This window comes from Bombina bombina, unplaced genomic scaffold (assembly GCF_027579735.1).
Source record: "Bombina bombina isolate aBomBom1 unplaced genomic scaffold, aBomBom1.pri scaffold_398, whole genome shotgun sequence".
NCBI classification, from domain to species: domain Eukaryota; kingdom Metazoa; phylum Chordata; class Amphibia; order Anura; family Bombinatoridae; genus Bombina; species Bombina bombina.
Genome location: NW_026512801.1, coordinates 353,516 through 373,328, shown reverse-complemented (window position 1 = coordinate 373,328; position 19,813 = coordinate 353,516). Strand labels below are relative to the sequence as shown.

The following is a 19,813-nucleotide window of genomic DNA, read 5'->3' as shown; positions in this document are numbered from 1 at the left end:
GCAAGAACAACCCAGGTTGTTCACCAAAAATGGGCCGGCATCTAAACTTGCATTCTTGCATTTCAAATAAATCTACCAAGAGAATGAAGAAAATTTGATAATAGGAGTAAATTAGAAAGTTGCTTAAAATTTCATGCACTGCTCTATCTGAATCAAAAAAGAAAACATGTGGGTTCAGTGTCCCTTTAATGGACCAGTAAATACAGTAGATTTGCATAATCAATAATTGCATGATAAAAAGACAATATAATAGGGGGGCGGAGCATGCCTGGAGACTGAACAGTCGCATATCACTTCAGCTCCATTGGAATGGATTATTACCTTATTTATTAGACTGTTCAATCCAGTTTAAAATAATACCACAGGTCTATCTAGTCCCATAGATCATGATAGTGCTTTCTGAGACGCAACACGGCACTTGAAGACAGAGAATAATATCCACCGCAAGGACCTACACGCAGTTCCAGGGCGGCCATTTTCATGACCTCATGGATAATAAATACAACTAAGCACAAGACTATAGCTAACGATCAGAAAAACGCTCACTAACAGCTTAATATGAAGTTCACTGTCGGCTTCTGGGAGGATCTGATCTGTCTCGTGGAGGCTCATCATGCTGCTCTTGAAGCAGCGTTATTTAAAGCCATCCAGCCTGCAGCCACCCCTTCACCTCCTGTTCCGAGTTACCAAAGTCCAGCTCTAATTGACCGAGTGGATGGCGGGGGTTTGGAGAACCAAGGCTTACTATGTACCTCTCACAATATTAAGACAGTGCTGAATCTAAATATCGTATCGCTTACAGTAGCTGAGGAGAAGGCTATGATCGCATACGCAGATGCTTTGGAAGCTAATACTAACGCCGCAATGCTCAATGGTTCTCCCGGCACCTATTCAGCCTCTACTCTGACTCAGAGGATTAAGGGAGATGCGTCTAAGAGCCCTACCTTAAGAAAACGCTCTCAATTCCTGAAGGAAGGACAGCTACACAAAGAAGGCCCCACACTGTCTTTATGGCCTCTATACACTGCGCACTCTACTGCCGCACTCATGTCCATGTTGCGATCCGGAGAAGAGGCTTATAAGTTGAGAGACTGCCACATGGCATTAGCTACTGGTGTGGGGTAAATCTTTTTTCTTATTATCCCTGCAGCACAGCTGGTAATGGCTAAAACATCAGGGTTCCTTGGAGTAAACGAAGGATAAAATCTTTATGTATTTGGGACTCCCTTTTACTGCGCTCTGGGACATAGAACTGGTACTATCACAAGCCCAATGTTGTTATTAGGGTGAATTGTTCTTTTTTGCTCTTTAACATAGACAACCCCCTTCTACTATGCTGGGACATTGCTGACATTCTCTTTTACTATTGCAAAGACTTGTTCTGCAATATAGTTTAGATTAGTGCAAAGATGTAATATGTTCCCCGTGCTTCTTTCATGTCATGGCTTCTTGTTTAAAAATGTTGTAGTGTTGTTTGAGATTGCAGTAGCTGTTGCTGTATGTTTGCTCAGAATAATTTAGCAGTCACCCCATATGGTTACATGGGTGCTCCATATATCTCTAAGCTCTATAGGGGTGTACTGCTGTCACTAGGAGTATCAGTTTTAATCTGTTATCTACTCTCTATAATATGCTGCAAACAGAAATATTCCTATATCCCTTGCTATGTTAATGTGTTGGTCAATTATGTTTATTTAATACATTTAACAGATTAGGATACGCTATACTGATGCAATCTGTTGTGGTGTACCTGTTGAATAGCGAGATAGTATTATATTTTGTATGTGCCATATACTTAATGTTATATTCTGCCTTGTTGTAGGACATAAGGCCCTTTCCCACATTACAGGGTTGTTTTGTACAGGACAATTTGTTTTCATTACAGGTCCATAAGTTGTTGAGTATATGGGACTTTGCTGATGGTCAATAATTATCAAATGTTAACCAAATTAATACTCTTTTGTTTTTGTATGTCAGATCCTATACATGTTTCCATTTCTCTGAGCTATGTGTTCTGTTCATATGTCTCTTGTCACCTCCTATTAGCATTTATATAGAAGCTCAATAGCTACCCATCATACCAGTTATATTCTGCCCTTTGCTCTAATCTCCCACAAGCCTGTTTTTAACATCATTATCTGCATGTTTACAGTTACAGTTCTTTTATGTTTCTTATCTTAAAGGCCAATTTTATTATGTCATTTGGTGTATGGTTAAGTGATTTTTCTACTGTCCTAGCTTTTGTCTCACTAACCTATACAGGGGATGCTTGTGTATTTGCTGACCACTAGAGGTATTATCATGGAAGATATGTAATGTACTTAACTGCCTATTAGACCCTTATATCTACTGCTGCAGGGCATAGGGCCCGTGTCCTGTGGCAGACTTAATTTTTATGTCACTATGTTTTGAATAGGCGGAGATTACCACCTAACAACCAGTCGCTCCCCATAAAGCTATGTGCTTGGCTTAGAAATGACTGATTAGATGGTTATTACCCCTTGCTTAATCTTATTGTTTTATAAAAGCCTCGTGAGGTGCACATACTTATTAAATCTATAAATGCTGTACGACTGCTCTACCTACATATCTTGACCTGGTAGCAGTTGGGCTATTATAGAGATTACTAGTACTAAAGCCCGTGTACACGGGCCATTTTTTTCAGAACAGCGGTCCCACCCCTTGCTCTCTCCCCCCTTTCTTTTGCTCTCTCTTCCCCCCTCTCTTTTGCTTTCTTTCCCCCCTCTCTTTTGCTTTCTCTCCCCCCTCTCCTTTGTTCTCTCTCTCCCCTCTTTTGCTCTCTCTCTCCCCTCTTTTGCTCTCTCTCTCCCCTCTTTGGCTCTCTCCATCCTTTCTTTTGCTCTCTCTCCCCCCTCTTTGGCTCTCCCCCCCCCCTTTGGCTCTCCCCCCCTCTTTGGCTCCCCCCCCTCTTTGGCTCTCCCCCCCCCCCCCTCTTTGGCTCTCCCCCCCCCCCCTCTTTGGCTCTCTCCCCTCTTTTGCTCTCTCTCCTCTTTGGCTCTCTCTCTCCCCTCTTTGGCTCCCCCCCCTTTGGCTCTCTCTCCCCCCCTCTTTGGCTCTCTCTCCCCCCTCTTTGGCTCTCTCTCCCCCCTCTTTGGCTCTCTCTCCTCTTTGGCTCTCTCTCTCCCCCCTCTTTGGCTCTCCCCTCCCCTTTGGCTCCCCCCTCCCCTTTGGCTCCCCCCCTCTTTGGCTCTCCCCCCCCCCCCCTCTTTTGCTCTCCCCTCCCCTCTTTGGCTCTCTCCCCCCTCTTTTGTTCTCTCCCCCCCCTCTTTGGCGCTCTCCCCCCCCTCTTTGGCTCTCTCCCCCCCTCTTTGGCTCTCCCCCCCCTCTTTGGCTCTCTTTCCCACCTCTTTGTCTCTCTCTTTGGCTCTCTTTCCTCTTTGGCTCTCTCTCTCCCCCCTCTTTGGCTCTCCCCCCCTTTAGCTCTCCCCCCCCCCCCCTCTTTGGCTCTCTCTCCCCCCTCTTTGGCTCTCTCTCCCCCCTCTTTGTCTCTCTCTCCCCCCTCTTTGGCTCTCTCTCCTTTTTGGCTCTTTTTCCTCTTTGGCTCTCTCTCTCCCCCCTCTTTGGCTCTCCCCCCCCCTTCTCTTTGGCTCTCCCCCCCTTCTCTTTGGCTCTCTTCCCCCCCTTCTCTTTGGCTCTCTCTCCCCCCCCCTTCTCTTTGGCTCTCTGCCCCCCCCTTCTCTTTGGCTCTCTGCCCCCCCCTTCTCTTTGGCTCTCTGCCCCCCCTTCTCTTTGGCTCTCTGCCCCCCCCTTCTCTTTGGCTCTCTGCCCCCCCCTTCTCTTTGGCTCTCTGCCCCCCCCTACTCTTTGGCCCTCTGCCCCCCCTTCTCTTTGGCTCTCTGCCCCCCCCTTCTCTTTGGCTCTCTGCCCCCCCCCCGCCTTCTCTTTGGCTCTCTGCCCCCCCCCTTCTCTCTGCCCCCCCCTTCTCTTTGGCTCTCTGCCCCCCCTTCTCTTTGGCTCTCTGCCCCCCCTTCTCTTTGGCTCTCTGCCCCCTCTTCTCTTTGGCTCTCTGCCCCCCCCTTCTCTTTGGCTCTCTGCCCCCCCCTTCTCTTTGGCTCTCTGCCCCCCCCCTTCTCTTTGGCTCTCTGCCCCCCCCTTCTCTTTGGCTCTCTGCCCCCCCTTCTCTTTGGCTCTCTGCCCCCCCTTCTCTTTGGCTCTCTGCCCCCCCCTTCTCTTTGGCTCTCTGACCCCCCCCTTTTCTTTGGCTCTCTGCCCCCCCCTTCTCTTTGGCTCTCTGCCCCCCCCCTCCTGCTCCCTCTCTGGCTCTGTCTTCGCAGGACCCCGCCCGGCCACGCCCCATCTCGGCAACACCCGCCCGGCCACGCCCTCGTGACGCCCAGCCACGCCCCTCGCGACGCCCGGCCACGCCCCTCGCGACGCTCCCATCTGCCACAAACAGCTGTGAGGTCTGGGGAGCCCGTTGCCGCTTCTCACGCAGCAGACCTCACAGCTGTTGAGTAGCTCGCGCTCCCTATCTCACAGCTGCTTGTATGCTGTGTAGCGCTCCCAATCTGTCAGCTGTCAGCTATGCCGAGGTGCGCGAGAATAGAATCTAAGGCCAAGTGTTTGTCTGTACTGCGCATGACAGCTTCAGACAAACACTTGTCTTTTATAATATAGGATGTAGATTTCCAGGTCACAGCTTGTGGAGTTTAGTCTTCACGACACTAGTGCTTTTATGGCTTTATTTTACACATCGTTCAGTATTTTGAGTTGACTGCAATTATAGGGTGTACCCCACATACCACAATTCCTGGGTAAGACATGATTAACGTTAAGTACCTATGAAAAGAGGAGCTCCGGTTAAACATACATAATGACCTCCGTACCCCCCCATATTATAGTACTCAGGATAGGCTGGATTCATCCTGAGTCTTTAAAGCGGTTTCTCTCGTAACAAAACCGCAATTAACCTATGGTCTTAATATTTATATCTCTACGTATTATATAAGCAATATTGTGTTCATAAAATTTCAGCTATTCCAATAATTGTATTATCTAGAACTAATATTGTAAAAAGTCTGCATTTTCATATAAGAGATACTAGTTGGTGTTAACAATGTAATATATTTTTTTACTTCTTCATGGTTGCTCTACCCTAGAGATTACTGCTCATTTACTATATCTTCATATGTTATAGAATATATATGTATTATGTGAGCTTTATTTCTAATTGTTGCAAAACAAAGAAAAAGATTTGAAAATATGAGGTTCACTCTATACACATTTTCAACTATCCTGTGATGTAATCAGTATGATTGTATAATACTTCTCTCAAGACATCTGATGTGATTTTTATTTATGTGTCATTGCAGTGGTTGATGTTTTGTTTATATTTTATTGTATATCAAACCTCAATAAAAAAATTATTTAAAAAAAAAAAAAAGACAATATAATAGTACTTAGGGGTCAATTTATGAAGCAGTGGATGCTGCTTCCGACCCACTCCACTTCAGGTCCGCCTGAAGCAGAAGTTAAGAAACTATGGTCGCAAGACCGCTGCTCCTTAACTTATCCGCCACCTCTGAGGCGGCGGATAGCAATCATCCCGATCAAATGCGATCGGGATGATTGACACCCGCCCCAAATCTGCAGAAGGCGGCATTGCACAAGAAATGTTTGTGCAATGTTAAATGATGTCCGCCCCGCATCATGATAAATCGGCCCCCTAGTCTGAACTTCAAATGAGTAGTAGATTTTTTTCTGACAAATGTTAAAGTTATGTCAATTTCCACTATATCATGTGACAGCCATCAGCCAATCACAAATGCATATATGTATATTCTGTGAAGTCTTGCACATGATTAGTAGGAGATGGTGACTCAAATAGTGTAAATATAACAAGACAGTGCATATTTTGTTAATGGAAGTAAATTGGAAAGTTGTTTAAAATGGCATGCTCTATCTGAATCATGAAAGTATAATTTTGACTTGAGTGTCCCTTTAATTCGCTTGTTATCCATTGCTGAAGGAACAACATTGCACTACTGGCAGCTAGCTGAACACATCTAGTTAGCCAATCACAAGAGACAAATGTGTGCAGGCAGCAATTTAGCAACTAGCTCCCACTAGTGTAGGATATGTGTGTATTACTTTTTTTTTAACAAGGAATAGCAAGAGAACAAAGCACATTTGAAAATAGAAGTGAATTTAAAAGTATATTAAAATTACTTTATCTAAATCATGAAAGTTTAATTTTGACTTTCCTATCCCTTTAAGCTATTTGTGAAGGGAACACTTACATAGTTTTGTTTGGTGAGGAATCCGATATCCAAGAGTAATACTCAGAATGCAGGAACAGGACAGAGGGTCAACATCATGAATTAATCCAAATAAGTCTCTAAGCAAGGGATATAGCTTTAAGGAAATCCAGTAGCAGGCCCAAGTCATATACCATAAAGACAGTCCATCAGCAAAGTACAAATAGGAGTAAGGCAATACCAGAGTCCAGTGAACTAGCCAAGTTCTAACACAGCAATTAGTCCTTAATCCAAACTACACATAAAATGGGATGAGCCAAAAGAAGCATCCAGGAACGCTAGTACACAGATGTCTGAGCACTGAGTGCAAAAAACATGGAGGATTTAAAGCGACAGGCTCCTTACCTAATTTTTGAGCATTGCATGCAAAAAACATGGAGGATTTAAAGGGCCAGGTTCCTGCATCAGAGAAAGGGCAGCAGGTTTTTTTAAAACAGTGTGTAAAATGTTTTTGTTTGTTTGTTTATAACAATTCAAAATAAAATGGGCTAGCAAAACACTTGCATACAGGTGGGTTGAGTTGCATGCATCTCATACTATTTTATCCCTGATTGAAGGGAGAGAAAAGAAGGGCAGGGGAGAAAAGGGAGGGAAAGGAAAGAAGGAAGGGAGGGAGAGAGAAGAGAAAAGTGGGGAGGGAGAGGAGAAAAGGGGGGAGGGTAAGAAAGCAGTGAAAGAAGGGAGCAAGGGAAGAAGTTGAGAGAAAGAAAGCAGGGAGGAAAAGAAGGGAGGGAGGGAGGGAAAGAAATAAAGGAGGGAGTTGAGGGAGGATGGGAGGGAAAAAGGGAAAGAAGGGAGGGAAAGAAGAATACACTTTGAAACAATCACTGCCCTTCACATGCAACAACATACAGTAATTACCATCATTCAAGTAATGAAACTTTTTAAGTGTCCGTTTACTATTTACATTAGCGCTGAGAGTTTATGATTAGACATTACAAGCTTATCCAAGCAGTGCACAGACGCATCCAGTCTGTTAGTTACTAAGACCTGCAATAAGCAGTGCGCTCGCAGATCCACCACAGCTGACAAGGGGAGGCAGCATATCGGCACAAAGTCTTCAACTCCAGCCTCACCTTGTAAGCATATCCCCGGGCAACGGTTTAAAGGAGCACTGCCTGTGAAGAGCGACCTTAATCAGCGCACGTGCCTTGTCTTCTCTGTGAAAGTCTGCACTTTATCGATCACTGTACTGTGTGCTGGCTTTTAAAGAGAGGATAGGGCAGATGTGCTGCCCCTCCCAAATCTGCCGCCCTAGGCACCAGCCTTATTGGCCTAGGCCATAATACGCCCCTGTCCTGTAATCTAGAGGCTTTTACAGAATGATTCCCAGAAGCATAAGGTAAATTGTGTGACCCTATCATAAACAATGGTAATCCATGAAGGTGAAATACTTAATTTAGTAATATTGTGACAGTAGTATTTGTATTGGGTAGACCGACAGTTGGAATAAAATGTGCCATCTTAGAGAAACAGTGTACTATAGCCAACAGAGTGTTGGGCCTTTCAGAAGCTGGTAAATCCACAATAAAGTAAATTGTCACATCACTCCAAGGTCTAGTAGGAACTGAAAGAGGCAGTAAAACACCTGCAGGGGTCTATTGGAATGTTTAGATCTGGGACAGGTATCACATGCTTTTACATATGCTTCTATGTCATGGTACATATGGGGCCAACCATAAAGGCCTTTTAACTGACCAGAGTCTTGAAAATTCCCCTATGTCCTGTCATGGGATTATCATGACAGTGTTGCAACGGCTTTAGGGTCAGTTTACGAGAGGCGCGCTAACAGTTTGGGTTTATCGCGGCTGTTTGCACGAGTCGATTGTAGCGTGCGTATTGCAAGTTGAAAGTAAATGCAACCTCAGAGCTCTGGTTAAATGTTTCGGGAAACAAAAAAGTTTCACAAAACAGATTAAAAATAAGTTTAAATGCACAGTTACACTCAAAATAACACTAATAAAAATTATTAAAAAAAAATATTGCACAAAAAAGTAATAAGGGCTCAAAGGTATGAGGTCTCAGGGAAAAAAAAGCAAAAAGCTTTAACATAGAGATACATACATATACTGTACATGTCTAAATATGTATATATGTGTGTACTTATGTGTATTTATGTATTTATGTGTATATGTATTTACAGACATATATACACATATAAACACATAAATACATATGTATACATATATAGACACATATAAACATGTAAGTGTATTGGAGCCATTTGCAGTCAAGTAGATGAAAACATGTTAAAGCATATTTATGCAATATTCATTTTAATAAAGTGTTATAGTGTGTATTTACTGTAAATATTTCACATTCCAATGTCCTGCGCAGAATATGTTCTTAGTATTTTTTAATAGATATTCCTATACATATCTGTATCTATACCTACTGTATATATAATTATATAGATATATAGGTATAGATATATATTCTACCAAAATATACTCAGATATTTGTAGAAATATGTATTTATGAATTAATAGAACATATTCTTCTATGTGACAAACATCGGAATGTGAAATATTCATATTTTCTTGTCGGGTTAGCGCACTTGAGAATATGCAATCGTGTTTGCTCATGAGTAAGGGTGTTATTTTTTTTCGACTTTTCTTGCTCCATTGACGTCTGTGGGGGAAGTAAGCTTTTTGCGCACACTGGGTTAACATGCGAGCTGGAGCGATAAGTACTGCTCCACTCGTAATATGTCCCTTATTCGGGTGGCTAATGCTACAAACATTTTGCCATTGTAAAAGTAAAGATCATTGGTTTGAGTAAGTTGTTGAGGTAACAGCATTGCTGTTCCCAAATTACAGTTTGTATTGTTGTTTCTAAATGTTAAAGGATCAGTAAACACAGTAGATTTGCATAAACAACAAATGCATGATATAAAGACAATGCAATAGCACAGAGGGGCCGAATTATCAAGCTCTGAATGATCTAAAGGTCGCTGCTCCATAATTTGTCCGCCTGCTTTGAGGCGGCGGACAGAAATTAACCCGATCAAATACAATCGGTTTGGTTGACACCCCCTGCTAATGGCCGATTGGCCGTGAATCTGCAGGGGACGGTATTGCACAAGCAATATATATGCCTATAGGGGTCAATTTATCAAACTCCACAACCAGTCCGCCTGCTCTGAGGCGGCGGACAGAAATTAACCCGATCAAATACAATCGGTTTGGTTGACACCCCCTGCTAGCGACGATTGGCCGTGAATCTGCAGGGGACGGTATTGCACAAGAAATATATATGCCTATAGGGGTCAATTTATCAAGCTCCACAACCTGTCAGCCTGCTCTGAAGCGGTGGACAGAAATTTACCTGATCGAATAAGATCGGGTTGATTGACACCCCCTGCTAGCGGCTGATTGGCTGCGAATCTGCAGGGGGCGGCATTGCACCAGCACTTCACAAGAACTGCTGGTGCAATGATAAATGCTGACAGTGTATGCTGTCTGCATTTATCGATGTGTGGCGGACATGATACGCTACATCGTATCATGTCCGTCTGCACTTTAATAAATATACCCCATAGTATCAATCATTACTATATATCTATACTATCTATCTAGCTATCACAAACAAATGCAATTAAAGGATATTAAACTCAAACATTTTTATTCATGCGTACGTTAATAAAAGAAGCAATTAAACATTTTCAATATTTTTGCATTAAAATGTTAAAAATATTTTTAAAAACAAATTATAAAAACTAAAACTGTAATGCATTGTGAAATAACTTTTTTCAGATGCAATGAAGAAAATGATGACTTTAATATCCCTTTTATTTAAATTCATATCTCCATCAACTCAGCTTTTTATTGTGTATTTTGTATTTTTAGTTAGAAAAGTTTTCACTTTTTCTCAATGCATATTAAAGAAATTATTGGCACAGATTTGGCTATATGATTTAAAGGATCATTATTTTTTGCTCCTGTGTTAAAAAAATAAATTTTTACTCATGCATGAGAGAGGCTGATTTACACTGCACAGTCATACTTTTTCATTGTTGGTATGAAACCTAGAATTAGATTTTTTTTAATATACAACATACTTTTTGCTGGTTCTTTTTCTATTCCATGCAATGCGTACTCCTTGATGTCATAAACATAAATAAAGCCAATACTGTCTGCTACAAACATTAATGCATCATCTTTATCGACGGCAATACTGCTGACTCTGTATCCCATCCGAGACTAAAGAAATAAATAAAAATCATTAATGGATTGTCAGAAGTTTGGCATTTACATATATATCAGCAATTTTAAATATGAGTCTTGAAATAAAGTAGAACATAATTCAAAACAGATTTTAAGACCACAAGCTTGTCAAATTTAAAAAAATAAAAAAAATAAAAAAACAAAGCAGAGTACAATATCCTAACACATATAACAACATTTTGAAAAAATTAAAGTGTAATAAATAATAGAAAAACACAGCTTTGCAATTTACTTCTATTATCTAATTTGATTTGTTCTTTTGGTATCCTTTGTTGAAAAGCATACCTAGGTAGGTTCAGGAGCTGGGAGATAGCTACTGATTGGTGGCTGCCTATATATACCTCTTCTCATTGGCTTGCCAATGTGTTTGACTAGTTTCCAATAGTACATGGCATCTCTTAAATAAAGGATAAAGAGAATGAAGCAATTGATCAAATAAGTAAATTAGAAAGTGGTTTAAAATTGTATGCTCTATCTGAATCATAAAATAAATATTTTTGGTTTTATGCTCCTTTAAATCTCCACACTTTATATTAGACATTATTGACAGTGTCAAAACCACTTGTGCATTTATCTGTGCCACGAAGTTTAGTTGACGCTTTGGGTATTCCATTTCTGATACATAATTAATAAACTAATCTGTACTTGTTAATGTAGAATGCCTACCGTAGGCTGCAATTGTTCTTTGTCTACCAGCAATATGATTACTAAGGTTCACTAATGTCAGTAATAGAGTTTAAAAGTTTAATGATCCAAACGCTAAAGCTGCTAAGTTATAAAAAATATGTAAGTCCCAGAAATACTAGGGTAGAAAAATGGTTTCAGGCATTGCAAAAATAATTTCTAAAAGAAGATTTTTAGGGTTTGCTCACATATTTCTTAATTTTCTCTTTAATGTGTTTTCAATTATACATTTTACCTGCTGAAATGTATTAAATTGTTTATAAATAGCTTTTTTTACCTTTATTTCTTCATTTGAAATAGCTACTGTTGAATGTTTATAGGGCTATAAAAATGTGCTAAAATATCGATCATTGAAATACACAGATCGAAAGAAATAATTATTACACAACAAATCACACTTACTTTTTTTTTTAAATCCTAGACTTTAAACATATATAAATGGCACAATTTTTTTTTGCGATCGCAAAAATTCCACTAGAGTTAAGCTTTTTGAGCTAGTCAGGTTGCGTTCATTAAAAGTTTCAAAAAAACTTATTTTGTGCTAGTGGTAACCTGAAGCGCTTGAAGCTTTCAAAACTAGGGGAGTGTCTTGTGGAGCGAGGCAGAGATTTCCACAAGACGGGAGCCAGTCTGGAGAAGTCCTGTAAATGGGAGTGCAATGAGGTAACCAGAGAGGAGGAGAGTAGGAGGTCATGAGCAGAGCGAAGGGGATGGGAGGGAGAGTATCTGGAGACAAGTTCTGAGATATAGGGGGGAGCAGTGCAGTTGAGGGCTTTGTATGTCAGAGTGAGAATTTTGTGTTTGATCCTAGAGGCAAGAGGAAGCCAGTGAAGGGATTGGCAGAGAGGTGCAGCAGATGAAGAGCGACGTGTAAGGAAGATGAGTCTAGTAGAGGCATTTATTATGGATTGTAAAGAAGCTAGGTGGCAGGTGGGGAGACCAGAGAGGACAGAGTTGCAGTAATCGAGACGGGAAAGAATGAGAGAGTGGATTAAAATCTAAGTTGTATCTTGTGTAAGTAAGTGTCTAATTTTCAAGATGTTTTTAAGGTGGAAGCAGCAGGCTTTAGTCAAGGACTAAATGTGAGGAGTGAAAGAAAGGTCAAATGTGACCCTGAGACATCGGGCATGTGGGGTAGGGGTAATGATGGATTTGTCAACAGTTATAGAGAGATTGGGGGTGGAGATTTTGGAGAAGAGAAGGGGACCGAAGATAGAGCCTTGCGGTACTCCGACAGAAAGTGGTGACGGGCAGGGGAGGCCCCAGAGAAGGCTACACTAAATGTACAGTTTGATAGGTAGGAAGAGAGCCACGAAAGGGCTGTGTCCCAGATGCCGAAGGATTGGAGGGTTTGGAGCAAGAGAGGGTGGTCAACTGCACTGCTCCCCCCTATATCTCAGAACTTGTCTCCAGATACTCTCCCTCCTGTCCCCTTCGCTCTGCTCATGACCTCCTACTCTCCTCCTCTCTGGTTACCTCATTGCACTCCCATTTACAGGACTTCTCCAGACTGGCTCCCATCTTGTGGAAATCTCTGCCTCGCTCCACAAGACACCTACCTAGTTTTGAAAGCTTCAAGCGCTCCCTAAAGACTCTACTGTTCAGCGATGCATACAACCTATGCTAACCTTACTTTATAGTATACCAGTTCCACTCCTCCATTGCTATCCCCTGAACCCCCTTAGCATGTAAGCCTAAGAGTCCAGCTGTTTGTAGATCACCTTCTTAAGAGCTGACTATAACAGTGCAACTCTTGGCAGGGCTCTCTACCCATTTGATCCCTATATTTGTTTTGTTGTACTCTTCCTTTGTTTATAGTGCTGCGGAATCTGTTGGCGCTCTACAAATAACCGATAATAATAATAATAATTGTCTGGGATTGCTGTGTTCCTTGTTCAGAAAATAATTGCCTGGTATTTCGGCGCTGGACTGACCGTAATAGGCGGGATCAGACTAATATACTACAGGAAAGTTCTACTCTGTGAAAAGCATTACTGGGCTAAAAGAAGCTGCACCTAGGTGGTAAATCGCCATAGAACAGGCTAACAATAATATTGAGCCAGTTGTTCGTTCCTATGAGTGTGCTTCTCTCTGTGTGTGTGTATATATATATATATATACATACAAATACATCTTTAGCAATATATCTGTATGTATCTCAAAAATAAGGTACTGTGGCGTTTTTTTTTTTTTCTAACTCCCGAGATCTCATGTCTTTGAGTCCTTATAACATTTTGTGTGCAATATTTTTTGGGAATAATTTTTATTAGACAGTGTTAATATGTGTGTAACTGTACTTTGTAATGTGAGGGTGATATTTGCGCTTTACTTAGTAAAGCCAGCGCACACAAATGTATTTGCGCTGGTATTACAAGTTAGGTGCTCTGCACGGAAGCATTGCACTCACTAGAGCGTGCTTCCATAGGCGCCAATGGACATGAGAACCTTGTGCAGTGAAGGGGTAAGTCACGCAGCGATGGGCAGCAGATCTTAAATATATATGTATATGAACATATGTATTTATACTTATATGTGTATATACAGATATTAAGACATACATATATATGTATATAAGCATATACATATATACAGGGAGTGCAGAATTATTAGGCAAATGAGTATTTTGACCACATCATCCTCTTTATGCATGTTGTCTTACTCCAAGCTGTATAGGCTCGAAAGCCTACTACCAATTAAGCATATTAGGTGATGTGCATCTCTGTAATGAGAAGGGGTGTGGTCTAATGACATCAACACCCTATATCAGGTGTGCATAATTATTAGACAACTTCCTTTCCTTTGGCAAAATGGGTCAAAAGAAGGACTTGACAGGCTCAGAAAAGTCAAAAATAGTGAGATATCTTGTAGAGGGATGCAGCACTCTTAAAATTGCAAAGCTTCTGAAGCGTGATCATCGAACAAGCGTTTCATTCAAAATAGTCAACAGGGTCGCAAGAAGCGTGTGGAAAAACCAAGGCGCAAAATAACTGCCCATGAACTGAGAAAAGTCAAGCGTGCAGCTGCCAAGATGCCACTTGCCACCAGTTTGGCCATATTTCAGAGCTGCAACATCACTGGAGTGCCCAAAAGCACAAGGTGTGCAATACTCAGAGACATGGCCAAGGTAAGAAAGGCTGAAAGACGACCACCACTGAACAAGAACACAAGCTGAAACGTCAAGACTGGGCCAAGAAATATCTCAAGACTGATTTTTCTAAGGTTTTATGGACTGATGAAATGAGAGTGAGTCTTGATGGGCCAGATGGATGGGCCCGTGGCTGGATTGGTAAAGGGCAGAGAGCTCCAGTCCGACTCAGACGCCAGCAAGGTGGAGGTGGAGTACTGGTTTGGGCTGGTATCATCAAAGATGAGCTTGTGGGGCCTTTTCGGGTTGAGGATGGAGTCAAGTTCAACTCCCAGTCCTACTGCCAGTTTCTGGAAGACACCTTCTTCAAGCAGTGGTACAGGAAGAAGTCTGCATCCTTCAAGAAAAACATGATTTTCATGCAGGACAATGCTCCATCACACGCGTCCAAGTACTCCACAGCGTGGCTGGCAAGAAAGGGTATAAAAGAAGAAAATCTAATGACATGGCCTCCTTGTTCACCTGATCTGAACCCCATTGAGAACCTGTGGTCCATCATCAAATGTGAGATTTACAAGGAAAGAAAACAGTACACCTCTCTGAACAGTGTCTGGGAGGCTGTGGTTGCTGCTGCACACAATGTTGATGGTGAACAGATCAAAACACTGACAGAATCCATGGATGGCAGGCTTTTGAGTGTCCTTGCAAAGAAAGGTGGCTATATTGGTCACTGATTTGTTTTTGTTTTGTTTTTGAATGTCAGAAATGTATATTTGTGAATGTTGAGATGTTATATTGGTTTCACTGGTAAAAATAAATAATTGAAATGGGTATATATTTGTTTTTTGTTAAGTTGCCTAATAATTATGCACAGTAATAGTCACCTGCACACACAGATATCCCCCTAAAATAGCTATAACTAAAAACAAACTAAAAACTACTTCCAAAACTATTCAGCTTTGATATTAATGAGTTTTTTGGGTTCATTGAGAACATGGTTGTTGTTCAATAATAAAATTAATCCTCAAAAATACAACTTGCCTAATAATTCTGCACTCCCTGTATTTACAGGGAACACACAGATCCCCATAGATTGCAATGTAAAGACACTTTTCAGTGCCATTTGTTTTTCTAACACCCCACATCCCCTTGTGCAGTTATTTAAAAAAAAAAATGAAGATGCTCATTTTTTTTTTTTATTTTAATAAGGAACCTCGCACTGTTTGTAGGGGGCAATTGTGGCACATTTAGAAAATTAAAAAAGAAATCTGATCTCTGGTTAATTTTTGGAGTGCTAATTGCTACCTTGAGCTTGCGGTAGCAATAAACAGCTACATGTAATGGCTGGTTATTTATTGCGCGCCTGTAAATGGGCAAATTTGCCTGTTTAGGGGCGTGCAATAAATTAGCGCTCCACTTGTAATCTAGCCTTTAATGGGCAAGAATGCCTGCCTTTAAAGTCTAAACATCTTTCTTTTGTAGTTGTTGATTTACCCATATGGGGACAAGGTTGATCAAAATATAACAAAAGGCTACTAAACTTATATAAATATAAATATAAGATATTAGACGCTAATGCAAGTTAAAATTGTACTAGCAATATAACATTTAAAATTGTATCCTCTTAAAATATTAAAGTGAATCAGAAATCGGTCGATGTATTGGCTTTTACTTAAAATAATTTGATTGTTGGCCACATTACAACTCAAAAGTATTTTACAAAATCACTGCGCCCCTAATTAACACTAACATAATAAATCCAAACCTGCAAAAAAAGTTGACTTTCAAATAAAACATAATGATACTAGATATATCTAGAAAAATGTTGAATTAAAAGCTACTAGATTATGGAAAAAGTAAGATTTCAAAATCAGTAAGAAAAATGATATTCAGAATACACTAACATGGAAAAATATACATACTGGTGTGAAGTTAGCAAGTAGTTTCCCTCCATTAAGCACATTCCAGAAGTAAACACAACCTACAAACAAAGGAATCGATGAATGAATTAATGAATGAATGATACTTGTTTAACTTCTATTCATGTTTAAATATTAACTCTTGTGCTTCCCCATTATACCTTGAGGTCCATTGGAGACAAGACAGGCTGCTTCTTGTAATGTAGTTTTTCGTGTTTTCAGAAAAAGGATCTTGCTAATACTGTTATCTGCAACTGTTCAAAAATATAAATATATAGTTTAGAACATTTCTAATTCTTTTTCTAAAAGTTTTATCTATTAACATTTATTAGGTTATGAAATAAAACATTTGGGCTAGATTACAAGTGGTGCACAAACTTTATCCCACGATATTGAAATATCACGCCCACACTAACTTGCACTCACAAGTTGAAAGTAAACGCTACTGCACGAGTCGGGTTAGCATGACTGAAGTCCTTGCGTAAAGGATTAGGGTTAAATAAAAAGTTGCACCAAAAACAACATAAATACATTAAAATAAAGTGTTACACTCATATATACACTAATAAAAAATATTCATATAAATAAAAAAAATTAAAAAAGGGTTAAAAGGCATTTTGTATTTGACAAGGTATTTGAATGTGTATGTGTGTATACATGTGTATTTATGTTTATATGTGTATATATGTACGCATATAAACACATACATACACACATATAGATATATACTTTGGAGCCCTTTCCACTCAAATACTCTAAAATGTCAAAAATCATTTTAATTCAATTTTAATATTTTTTAATGTGTTTTACTGCGTATGTACTGTTAAAATTTTACATTCAAATGTTCTTTACATAGGGGAAATGTTCTTTGTATTTTTATATATATATATATATATATATATATGAATATATATATATATATATATATGAATATATATATATATATACTGTGTGTGTGTATATATATATATATATATATATATATATATATATATATATATATATGTTTATACCGTTTTTTAAAAAGAAAAAGAACATTTTCTTCTATGTGAAGAACATTGGAATGTAAAATATTCATAACTACCTTCGGATTAGCACTGTAGGTCTAATGCGGTGTTGAGTTAGCGTACAAGAGATAAGTGTTAGTTGTTTTTTTCCAGTTTGCGAGCTCCATTAAAGTCTATGGGGAGGAGAAGTTAAACAAATTCCAATTTACATCTGTTTTCTTATTTGCTTTGTTTTCTTAGTCTCCTTTGTTGAAACAAATACCTATGTAGGCTTAGGAGCAGAAACGCACTATAAGGAACTAGTTGCTATTGGTGGCTGCACATATATATCTTTTGTCATTGGTTAACCCGATATTTTCAGTTAGCGCCCAGTAATTCATAGCTTCTCCTTCAACAAGAAAATGAAGTACATTTGATAATAGAAGGAACATTGTATGCTTTCATGTCCCTTTAAAGATCTTGATCCAATACAACAATTTCTACTTCCTGAACTCTCATCTTGTCATGAAATCTGTGTGGCTCCTCCTTTCAAAATCATTCAGCGACCACCACCTATATTATGTACAAAGAGTAAATCCTCAATCCTGTTCTTATGGGTTTATATCCCATGTCTTTATGAGCAAGTGTATGCATATGAAAAATTAAAAGTAACCAAATGAGAATTTACGCTTCTTGGGTTAGCACAACTAAAGACCTAGCAGTAAATTTAACAAGTGCTGGGCGGACATGATTCGCTGTAGCGTATCATGTTTAACATTGCATAAGCATTTCTAGTGAAATGCTTGTGCAATGCAGCCCCCTTACGACTGCTGCTTTTTAACTTACATTTTCGGCAAGCAGGAAATGATTGGTGTAGAAAGCAGCATCTGCTGCTTGTAAAATCTACCCCCTAGCGTAAAGTGTACAGAGTAAAAAAAGTTGCACCAAGCACAACATATATACACTATCTGATTAAAATTATTCATTGAAATATTAAAAATATTTTTTCAGGGGGGCGGAGCTACCCGCCATTCAGAGCAGACGTGTTTAAGAGGAGCTCTGTTGAAAATAACCTGCTAATTATCCCTATTGAGGATTAATCTGGTCATAACTGTTAGCTTTTGGGGCACCCACTCCCTATGAGACTACTAAGAAAAGTTTAGACCTGTTAGAGAGGCGTTTCTGGACAGATCTCTTGCTCTAGTACAGACCGAAGTGAACTCCAATACAAAGAGACTGATGGTGCGTCAGTTGGGCCTACTAACCTCCGGAGGGCCGGGGCTCCACTCCGGGGACCAGCTTATTCAAGATCCACACTTCCGCTGGGATAACCTTTACCCTACTTTGTGCAATCCGCAGATGAACCCCTGCACTGACAGCCCTCCATCAGAAGTGAGAACCTTACCTGTATAGCAGCTGAGCATTGACGGACACCTCCCCACACCCACCTATACCTACCGCTACTGCTCCGGAGGGTCGGGGCTCCGCTCCGGAGCAGATAAAGCATTGCCGGCAACATCTTGGCTCGGAGTGGGGGTAAGACCGGGGCCAGTTTGATGACACAGCCACGTGGCCCAGAGGCCTCTTAGATCTACCATCGAGGGCCGCAGGAGCCTGAAGATGCTGGGAGACAGAAACCGGAGGCGAAAACATAGGGCAGCCTACTGGGAGTCTACATCAACCTGAAGACCTCAAAGTACACCACTTGCAGAGGGACCAACGGAACAGACGGAGCTCGGAGCGACGCAAATGGCCGCCATCTTGGCTTTGCGGCCTACCGGACATACAGCTTTCTGCTTCCCCAAACAAGTGGCCGCCTACACTGCAGTGGTCCCTGGAGACCTGCCAGCTGGGACAACATTGGGTGAGACCTATATTTTACACCCCTGCAGAACACATCTCATACCTCCCACATACTACCTATGCCACATGCATGCATGGACAGGCCCCCTGCTATATACCCTAGGTACACTGTGCCACATTCTGACCCTTCCCTTGGGGTCACACTGAGAGCCTCCTATATAGGGGCTCTAACTGAACTAAGATTTCCAGCGGTCACCTTATACCTTAAGGACTTGTCCATCCACCTATATATTAAGTGAGGAGTTATGTATATTGGCCTCGTCACCCTGCATAACGTGGCACAAGAAGAATCAGCTTAATTTATAATATATTTTCCCCTCCTACTTGATCACTATCATTTCAACCTCACAGCTTAGAGGGACACCAGGATTCCTTCTCCCTAGCATGCTGTGTTCTACTATCACTGACGACACCAGAGTTGGACATATGATTAACACCTGAGCTCCCTAACCCTCAGAGTTGACTTTGGCCTGGTTTAGCCACACCATCTATATAATACCTCTTGAGTTTAGCAGGAACTGCAGCCACTACACGTGCTGTCTTTTACACCCACCCTGCCTTGTCTTTACTAGACCCATTTTGTCAGTTGCTGCACCAGCTTGTTTGTCTTTGAGCCTCTAGCTCAAAGTGGAGTGTGATACTACTGTTTAATTCCACCTTGCTTCTACAGGTTATCCACAACACACGTAGTCATTCAAGTTGAATGTCATATATTCTGTACACTATATTATTTTATCGCAAGGAATATCTGTGAAGTTATATATAAAAAAAG

At 40.7% G+C, this 19,813-nt stretch overlaps 1 protein-coding gene across 1 annotated transcript in view; it reads right to left on the bottom strand.

The window, feature by feature from the left end:
- Positions 1 to 19,813, bottom strand: part of LOC128644541 (WD repeat-containing protein on Y chromosome-like) — a 385,306-nt gene that overhangs the window by 72,031 nt on the left and 293,462 nt on the right. The window contains exons 23-25 of the mRNA XM_053697119.1: positions 16,354 to 16,446; positions 16,196 to 16,254; positions 10,339 to 10,480 (exon numbers count right to left, since the gene is read on the bottom strand). Coding sequence (XP_053553094.1) covers positions 10,339 to 10,480; positions 16,196 to 16,254; positions 16,354 to 16,446 — 294 coding nt within the window. The remainder of the gene's footprint in view (positions 1 to 10,338; positions 10,481 to 16,195; positions 16,255 to 16,353; positions 16,447 to 19,813) is intronic.